Raw genomic sequence first — 9,932 nt, forward strand, 5'->3', positions numbered from 1 at the left:
GTCCAATGAACACCTGGATGGCAAGTTACCTTAGAATCATGCCCCCACTGTAGCACAGGAGTTTGGATACTTGGGGGCACAAACAGCCGATCTGGTGGACAACCCTCCGGCAACAGATTATCTTCTTTGGCCTCCTGAACGAGTCTTTCAATGTCCCACCTTGGCAGCTCCCAACCACGCAGGCAGAGGGCAGGATAATTTCCAAGAAAGAATCCACCCCTGAAGGTGCAAACTGACACAACGGCGCATCAGGCTTGACATTCCTTGACCCAGGCCACTAGGTTTGAGTAAAATGAAAGTGGCTGAGGAACAGGGCCCACCTAGCCTGACGAGAGTTGAGCCTTCAGGCAGAACAGAGATAAGTTCTTATGGTTGGTCATTACCACAAACGGGACAGATGAGCCCTCCAACCAGTGCCTTCACTCTTGAAGGGGTAGGACCACCGCCAACACCTCACAGTTCCCCACAGTTCCTCTCAGCTGGCGTTAATCGATGGGAGTAGAACGCACAGGGATGCATCCTCTGGCCTGAGGGGGAGCGCTAGGAGAGGACTGCCCCCGCCGCTGAATCCGAGGCATTCTACCTCCACCACAAAATGAACAGCAGGGTCAGGGTGAGATAAAACTGGAGCAGAGGAAAACAAACACTTCAATTTATCAAAAACAGCTTCAGCTGCGGGGGACCACTCATAGGGAACCTTGGTGGAGGTGAGTTTGGTTAAAGGCTAGCCACCTTACTGTAGTCCTGAATAAACCTGTGGTAGAAATTTGCAAAGCCAACAAAACTTTGAAGGTCCCTCCTGGTTGTAGGAATGGGCCATTCAGTCACTGCCTGGACCTTGGCAGGGTCGGTATTAATTTGCCTCTTTTCCACAAAGAAACCAATAAAACTAATGGAGGAAACATGAAACTCACATTTCTCAGACGTAACAAAGAGTCTATTTTCTAACAGTCATTGAAGAACCAGTCTGACATGCTGGACATGTTCCTGAGAAGTGTGGGGAAAAATGAGGACATCATCAAGATACACAAATACAAACTGATTAAGTAAAACATCATTAATCAACGCCTGAAAAACACCTGGGGCATTGGTGAGTCCGAAAGGCATGACCAAATACTCAAAATGACCTAGAGGAGTGTTAAAACCAGTCTTCCAGTCCTGCCCCTCCTTGATTCGAACCAAGTGATAGGCATTACGAAGATCCAACTTAGAAAAGATGGTTGCTTGTTGGAGGGGGGCGAAGGCCAAATAAAGAGAGGAAATTGATATTTGTTCTTGATGGTAATGTCATTCAGGCCCCCGATAATCAATGCAGGTCTGAAGCGTTCCGTCCTTCTTTTCAACAACAAAAAAATCCCGCACCAATCGGTGACGATGAGGAACGAATGAGTCAAGCAGCAAGTGAGTCAGCAATATAGGTCTCCATGGCCTCTCTCTTGGGTTGGGATAGATTATGTAGTTTACTGGAAGACTAAGGGGCACCAGAGAGCAAGTCGATTGCACAGTCATAAGGTCTATGAGGGGTAGAGATGAGACACGATTGTGGTGGGGGTTTCATTTCTCTTAAGGACAGGAGACAGAGTATAAAATATAAGATATTTGTCAATTCAAATCATGCATAGGTTGAGTAGCAGTACAAGAATATCAATCACAGGTTGAGTATGAGTCCAGTAATATCATTGATGATATTGACAGACAGACAAGTTCAACAAATACTTATCTAATTATGATGAGAGCTCTGGAGACAATGAACAGTCCTTCGACGTGTTGTTACAGAATATTCTGGGTACAAGAAAAACTTAACAGACGAGAGCTGCAGTGGAGTTCCAGGTACAAAATATGAAAATAATCACACATCATTTATACTCTAAAGGTGTGACTAGGGGGAGGTATTAACCTCGGCTCATTTGCCTTCAACCAGTTCTTTACAGGCTTTCAGTTGGTACGTAATGACCTCCAGACGTTACCAAAAATATCAAGTCGACAGTTTCACAAAACTATTTGATGACATAATATAATCAGTCACGCGAACCCTGTGAGGACATATCTGCTGCAGACATTCTTTGGATGACCCTATGCAGAAACACACATTCTAATTTCAGGTATAGTATATGAAATTATCTGGCTCGCTGCTTCTGTCAGTGTCTAACTTCTTCCAAGGATACCAACAGTCATGCAAGCATTTCCAAATATGGTCTAACGGTAATTATTTTCATGCAGCGTCTTCATGACCTCGAGACATCCTGGGGTCACCTTCACAAGTGCTGAATAATTTGACACACACAACAATCCAGATTTTTGGTTCTATGGAATGATATTATTTTATTTCATTATTTTATTGTATTTTATTGTATTAAAAACTTTCCACCACGCAATCCTTGCTAAAAACCTCCTTGAGGTCACGGTACTCCGAGGGAACAGAGGTGAGATTCACAGGTGAAGGCGAAGAAGGTGTGGAAGTTTGCTGAATGCAAACACTGTGAATGGCAGAATAGACTCCAGTTGGTGATGGCAGAGGAAGACTAGTCTATGTGCAGGTTGCGGAGCTTCATCCAGGGGAGACTTAACACTAGCGGGGCACTGTAGATATTAGACAGTCTGAATCCGTAGATATCTTTAAATCTAGACTCAAAACGTATCTGTTCTCCCTAACATATAACTAATATGGGGGGGGGGGGGCAGTCTCAACGTTTAGGTTTAGCCTAGTCGTGCCGACGAGCCGTAGGATTTCTTCGTTAGGCCCCTGCCTCCCATTAATCCTCTGTCATTCTGGTCCTATAGCACCACTCTCACCCCTGTTCTATCTCTCTCCCTCCCTCTCCTGTCCTCTCTCTCAGGCCTTTGTGTGGTGGATCATCGGCAATCGGCTACCTTTGTCTGGTTCCTTGGCTGGCAATATCAAAAGCTACACAATGGACCTGTTTCACCATCTACTGGGGGAGTCTGGTTTCATTTAACTCATTGACTGCCAGACACATTCAGAGCGGACAGCTCCCCAGTGCCAGAGATTTTGAGCATTTTCACTGAATTTTGAAGGCCCACCAAATATTCATTTTTTAGGCTACATAAACATTCCACATATCACCCGAAACTTTAGACTGTCTTCTTTCATCAGAAAAAAAAAGTTTGTTTCTAGCATCTATGTGTGTTTAGTTATTGCCCGTAGAACACAGGGTGGTTTCAGCAAAAACGGCTGATTTTGACCAGAAAACGGAGATAATGACGTTTTACTGCAGAGAAGCAAATTCAAGCAAAACTCCAACATCAAACTTCTGAAAATACTTTTACTTATTGAAACAATGAAAACAACATTAGAAAAAACATTTTTGATGAACAAATGATTTTATAACAATTTTGAAAATTAGACAACATAACAAAGTACATTCATTTCACTGTCAACTGTCAGAACTATTTACAGGTGAGTGTGTGTGGGTGAGTGCGAGTGTAATCAATGATATTTATTTTGCGTGTGATACACAGTGAAGCATTCTCCTGCATGCAGGGGAATACGACAGGCCTTGCACCACATCCTGGTCTCACTCCTCCCACCCCTTCTAACACACACCCGACATTTCCTTGAGGGATGTGCCTTCTTTGTGGTGGCCCTCAAACGTTCCAGCTTGTGCCTGGACATCAGGCCATCGAGTCTGCCTTCTGGGTCTCTGTTTCTGAGTGACCTGGTTTGCAGCACGTCTTCGACCTCCATCTCCTCGCCCTCCTCATGTGACACGTACCCCTTTTCAGTGTGGCAGAGCTTCAGGATGTGCCTGTATAAACTGCCGTGCATACAGGTTGTTCTGAGAGGCAATGTGACCCAGCAGCTCGTCAGTCAGAAACAGCTCCATGAAGTCAACCGGCTGGTCTGAATCCAGGTCTGCAGCCGCATTCTGGGGACCAGGGGTTGCCACGAATGGGAACTTAGTGGGTTTCCAGCCATCATGACCCCAAACACCTGCATCCACCTCCAGTGATTGGCGTCTCCTCGCACCTCTCCCTCTTGCAGATGCACGTCCTCTACTCGTTTTAGGGACTGTAAAATATAGAAATATACAATTATACACTATATATATGCATGTTTGAAATAAGTAGGATATCATTTTACACAACATATATATATATATATATATATTATATACACACATGCCTGAAATATGTACCATTCTACAAAACACACACACACACACACACATATTATACATATATACACACACATGCCTGAAATATGTACTATTCTACAAAACATACACACACACACACACACATATTATACATGTATACACACACATGCCTGAAATATGTACTATTCTACAAAACATACACACACACATATTATACATATATACACACACATGCCTGAAATAAGTACCATTTTACACAAAAGAGTAATACATTCATGGATGGGGAACAACTTATGGGAGACGGAGGGCCGACGCGTGTTTTTTACATCATGTAACAAAGTAGCAAAATAGTTACCTTTGCTCCTCAGATCCTCCGTGGGCTCCCACGGGTCTGGGGAGGACTCCCTGCTGCTTTCCGACGGAATCCACTCGGATGACGAGTCCGGGTCCGGTTCAGAGTCAGAACTGTCACCGGACAGACGCAGCGGAGAACCCTCCGCAGCGGCGCTCCCGTGTGGGACGCCGCCGAACTGCGGGGGGGCCCCGCTACAACCCGCCACGCTTTCCTCGCCTCCGATCCGGTCTTCAACCTCCTTGGGTGCATCTCCTGCCCCCCGATCCTTACCGCTGTCGCTCATTTTCACAGCAGCTACACTGCCAGACAAGCTCTGTGCCAGTGTGAGCTGCTTGAACCTGCCTCCTCCACATGCTTTCGCCTTGCGCTTCGCCATTTTTCTCTCCACTACTGCCCCAACACCGACGCTTCTTTGTCGTTTTATCTGGTGATCTGGGGTGTCAAACACTGCCCCCGACCGGACTAAATGGAATACAAGGCTGAAAATCACACAGAATGTGCGAAACGCTTTGATCTAACGTTCCCTATAAAAAACGCCTAAGACGAAATATGACGTCTTTGGCACTCAACGTTTGGATTCTATAAGACGAAATATGACGTCTTTGGCACTCTGTGAGTTAATTTGGTTCAGCTGTGGTTTTTGGGTTTTGGCAGGGGTAATACACTGTAACTTTTTTTGAGAGTAATGACTTAGGCATTATTTGGTCTGTCCTCAGAGTGGTGGATCCTCAGCAATTAGTGACCTCTGTGTGCTTCATCGGCTGGTGGTGTCTCGCTCTACTGGATGGATCAGCGTGCCTCTGTCATACACTTATTATTGTTATTGTTACTGTCATTGTTATTATTACCCTGTTGTTAATCTGTACATGCGATATCTATTGCTTTGTCTGTCCACTCCTGGAAGAGGGGTCCCTCCTCTAGTCTTCTTGAGGTTTCTCCCATCCATTTTTCCCTGTTAAAAGGGCTTTGGGGGGAGTTGTTCCTTATCTGATGTGAGGGTCGTACTGCTAGCAGTGCAAAAAGGTCAGAGGGATATCGTCCATGTGCAGATTGTAAAGCCCTTTGGGACATTGTGAATCTGGGCTATATAAGAATAAATAAACTTGAAACTTGGAACACTAAAGGAAGAAATGATGTAGAGGGAAATTACCTCACAAAGATTACCTGACAGTAACAAGGACAAGGGAGCTGTACGATGAGTAACTCAAGCTAGAAGCTCCCCATTGAGAGCAAACACATCTTTGGGTTCACCAAGGGGCTTAATAGGTAAGCTGGCACTAGTGATAAACTCATTGTCAAAAAACTTTTATGAGAACCACAATCTACTAAAACTTGTAAAGGGAAAGAAATTTGTATCCAGGATACAGTACATTTGAGGACAATGCAGTTGGAGGAGAGTGACTCAGCAGATGTATGACTCACCAGTGACCCTCCTGACAATGATGAGCCTGCTCTTTTGGCCGGACAGGGCAATACACTCTCATGTGACTTGTCTGGCCATAATAGATGCAGAGCCTAAGTTTAAAGCGACACTGGCACCCACCAGGTGTAACTCTCATCCTCCCCAACTGCACATGTTCCACAGCATTGGAGGTGGATGAAACCAATGGTGAAGAAAATCCAGAGGGAGGTGGCTGGAGTTGTGGTCGCTGCTATCGAGATGGCCTGGGCCGGGAGAGGGGAACAGTAACACTCTCCCTGGCTGTCCTTTCCCTGCGTATCTCACAAAGATGGTTATCTAAACAGACTTCGAGGGAAATTAAGTCATCCAGAGAAGCAGTCTCATCACTAGCAGCAAATTTGTCCTTTAACTCTTCACTTAACCCCCTGTAAAGCGCTGGCGTTCCATCAGCTCTCGGCTGCGAGAAAACGGAAGTCAATTGAGTACTGGCCTCCTTTCCTTGTACAAGATGGTCAAACACTTTCCGTATCTCAGCGGTGAACAACAAATTATTACTGCAAAAAGGTGAATTATTGCTGGACATTGCTACAGCACAAGCAGCAGCTTTATCGGACAATAAACTCATTATAAACACTACACTTGACATGTCTGAGACACAAGTTGATGGCTGCTGATCAAAAACAAGTGAGCATTGGTGAGAAACTCCCTGCACAACCTTAACACTCCTATGTACCTGACAGGAGTGGGAATGAAGTGTTCTTGGGGCTGGCTGGGTTTGGTGGCAGGAAGAAGAGGTGCTGGAGCATGGACTGGAGCGGCGGGCATATGAAATTTAGTGGAAAGCTGATCCAAGTGGCTTTCGAGCCTAGTAACGCTGGAACTGAGTCTGCTGAGCGAGTCCATGATCTCCTGAAGCACTCTATCGTGTACTCCAACACGGGCCCTTAACAGGCCAAAGCTTGCCGGACACCATCAGTCTCTGCGGGGTCCATGGTTGCCACATTATTCTGTCAAGGATAGTTCAAGTCTGGACCCCAGGGAGCAGAGACTGACACTCACGTAAAAATCAACAGATTTATTGCTCAGGCTAAAAAAAACACAAGTGAGCTAGATGACTAAAAGCAGCTGAGCAAAAATGACAAAAATCCAAAAATATAGAAAATAACTGGCAGCTGAGAGAAGCACTAGAAAACTTGCATCAGTGGAACAGGACGGAATAATCTGGCACTCTCTGAAGAGGCCAGGCCTTTTGAGCAGAGGCTGATGAGCAGAGTGAGAACTGGTGTTCCTTGTCAGCTGCAAGGAGCCAGCCCCACCCACTGTCACAGCTTGACCTGTCAGAAGAAAATGAGTTTAACACAGAACAGACCTGCCGAGCATACAAAAAGAACAGAACCATGACATCCCCGCCTGCACGATGATGATGATGACATGGACAGAAATACGCCTGCCATTTGATTATACCAATAAAAGAAGTCATTTGAACTGCTTGTCTTAAATAAAATGTAAACAATCCTATCTCCGGTTTTCCGGGGTCAGTCGGCTCCAAATAAAAACCAGAAGACAGTATCACATCTATACTGTCAAGATTTAGTTATGCATATTGTAGTTCAGACCATAATTTTTCATTTGCATTTATTGCACAATCCTAGGTTAGATGTTTGAGTTTTAATCAATTTCTGTTAGCATTTGTTGTTTTTTTTGTATGAGGAACATGATATTATTTTACCCCTGATTACAGCCTTCCCAGTTTCCCAAAGTAAGGAAGTAGAGGAATCAGGAAATTCATTATATTTAAAAAATTCTGCTCATTCTACTCTTAATATTTTATCAAATTCTAGATCTTTTAGCAGATAAGTGTTGAAGGGCCAAGTTTTGGAGGTTTATGGTAATTGACTGTTTGGAGGCTGAGGGATACCAGTGCATGGTCAAGACTCACTAATAACAATTCTAAAAGAAGTTTGATGTGTGATAGAATTATTTGTGAAGAAAAACTCAATTCTTGAAAATGATTGATGCACTGCACAGAAGAAAGTGTATTTCTTTTTTGTTGGGTTTTTAAGTCTCCACATGTCGTCTTAACCAAAATCTTTCATATAACCCTGCAGAACTTAAACTGATTGTAGTTATTTTGCTTGTACTATTGAAGTATTAGATCGATCCACTGAGGGATTTAGAACTATGTTGAAGTTCACTCCAATAAAAGTTGTTGAGTTAGGTAAATGAGAGAAGACTGTATAGAAAAAGGCTGGATCATCATTATTGGTTGCATATAGATCACCGATTATGTACAGTTTATCAAAAATTGTTGTCTGAATGACAATGTATCTGCCCTCAGGGTCTGTAACTGTGGTGTTTAAAGTGAAAGTAACTCTCTTATGGATTAGAATGGAGACTTTGTTGTTTTAACAAGATGAGAAGATGTAATTATAATTAGTATCGGTGAGACGTTTTCTTCAGATTGTAGTAAATGTGTTTCCTGCAGGAGGAATATATCTTCTTTTAGTTTGGAGACATCGTCCAGGATTTTAATTATTTTTGTCTGGGGGCATATGCTGTGTACATTCTAGGATACCAAATTTAACTTAGACCTAAGAAAATATGTTCTGTCTTCAGATTACAGATGGTGTAACACAGTGGTGGGCGGTCAGGGCCAGCAAGGCCTTCTCTGCTTGTCTAACATAACCAAAGATCATGATAATATTTATGACGAAAGTTAATTATGTTTGAATTCATTTTCCTTAAATAAATATATTCAAATATATGTATAAATATATAATTATACATTTGGATATAATATGACATATGGCAACACTGAGTAAGTGTCCTATTTTTAGATTAGAGGGGTTTTATACAATCAGAATTCAGCTAGCTTGTGTTGCCAGGTTGAATGAAATATGCCCAGGACCTTCAGAATGTAGAATGCAGGTCTCCCTGCGCTGTGAGTGAAAGGTAACATATACCAGTTGTTAATAGACAGATGCGATAGCCTGAAGGAGCTAACCTGTACCAGCTAACCTGTTCTAGCTAACCTGAGCTAGCTAACCTGAAATAGTCAACCTGTTCTAGCTAAGAAGTAGCTAGACGGTCTGTGCTGGAGGGGGACTCCGCTGTGATGTGAGCCGCTGGGTCTGACTGGTGTAGGAGACCAAGGCTTTGGAGAGTGATTCGAGTCTCTGGGTTCAATAAGTCCAGGTGACCGAACTTGTTTAAACCAAGCAACTCTGCACGGTCATAAAACGGTTTTGTAGAGTTTTTCGTAGCAGTTTCTGAAATGTTTTCTGCAGAAAAAAATAATCTAACTGGCGAAAACTACAATGTATTGGCTGTGTTTCCGGACGCCGAAGCAGCCGCTGCCGTATAGGGCGCTGCCATCTTCATGAGTCTTCATAAGTCTTCATAAGATGACAAATATACTAAAAATGAAAAAAATTCTTAATCTTCTGCAGTGTGTGTAAATAATGTGGTGCACTTGCGCAGCTGTGTGGTTGTAGTGGAAATACACAAAAAGACATGTGTCCCTGCAGGAAAATAGCCTGTTTTGTACCTGATTGAGGTGATACAACATTGAGTAGTGTGTTAGTGTATGTCTGTATTTTGTTACTCTCGCTGTGGTGTCATAAATGATGATCATTTCAGTTGGTTTTGTTGTGACGTAGATGTAGATGTCTATAAAAGGAGGACAATGAAAGGAGTGGAGCTGACACCGGTTTTTGTTCCATTTGAAGTAATAAACGTCTCAGTCCTGAACGCTACATTGGTGGCAGCGTCGGGAGCTGCTCACAGCATTATGGGATGTATTTATACAAGTTTTTACTAGCATCACTGAAGGCCTAGGTATGTAATGCACGGCCCGCCACTGGTGAAACATAATTTCAGTGTATGTCTGCGTGAGCTGTCTGAGCTGTGGACATTATGATGTTGAGGTATCAAGTGTTGCATCCAAGATATCTGGATGTTGAAGATGAACGTATACAGCAGATTGAAAAATATATATACATTGAAACAAAGTGCAGCACTGCCTGACAAACTTGAGTCAATACATTAAAAAGCATAT

The 9,932-nt window shown here is 43.3% G+C and overlaps 1 protein-coding gene across 1 annotated transcript; it reads right to left on the reverse strand.

The window, feature by feature from the left end:
• Positions 1 to 3,345: 3,345 nt before the first annotated feature.
• LOC137613706 (uncharacterized) lies at positions 3,346 to 4,917 on the reverse strand. Its single transcript, XM_068343112.1, has 2 exons — positions 4,474 to 4,917; positions 3,346 to 4,030 (listed from the first exon to the last, which is right to left on the reverse strand). Exons 1-2 carry the CDS (start codon positions 4,847 to 4,849, stop codon positions 3,741 to 3,743), a joined length of 666 nt encoding a protein of 221 aa, XP_068199213.1. The 5' UTR covers positions 4,850 to 4,917; the 3' UTR covers positions 3,346 to 3,740.
• Positions 4,918 to 9,932: the final 5,015 nt, after the last annotated feature.

This window comes from Antennarius striatus, chromosome 2 (genome assembly GCF_040054535.1).
Source record: "Antennarius striatus isolate MH-2024 chromosome 2, ASM4005453v1, whole genome shotgun sequence".
In the NCBI taxonomy this organism is placed as follows: Eukaryota; Metazoa; Chordata; class Actinopteri; order Lophiiformes; family Antennariidae; genus Antennarius; species Antennarius striatus.

What these genes read in the sequence shown, in the direction of transcription:
- LOC137613706 (XM_068343112.1), bottom strand. Translation starts at nt 4,849, where the DNA reads ATGGCGAAGCGCAAGGCGAAAGCATGTGGAGGAGGCAGGTTCAAGCAG. An exon ending in GGAGGATCTGAGGAGCAAAG is followed by an intron (nt 4,031 to 4,473) that starts GTAACTATTTTG and finishes TATATTTTACAG; the next exon opens with TCCCTAAAACGAGTAGAGGA.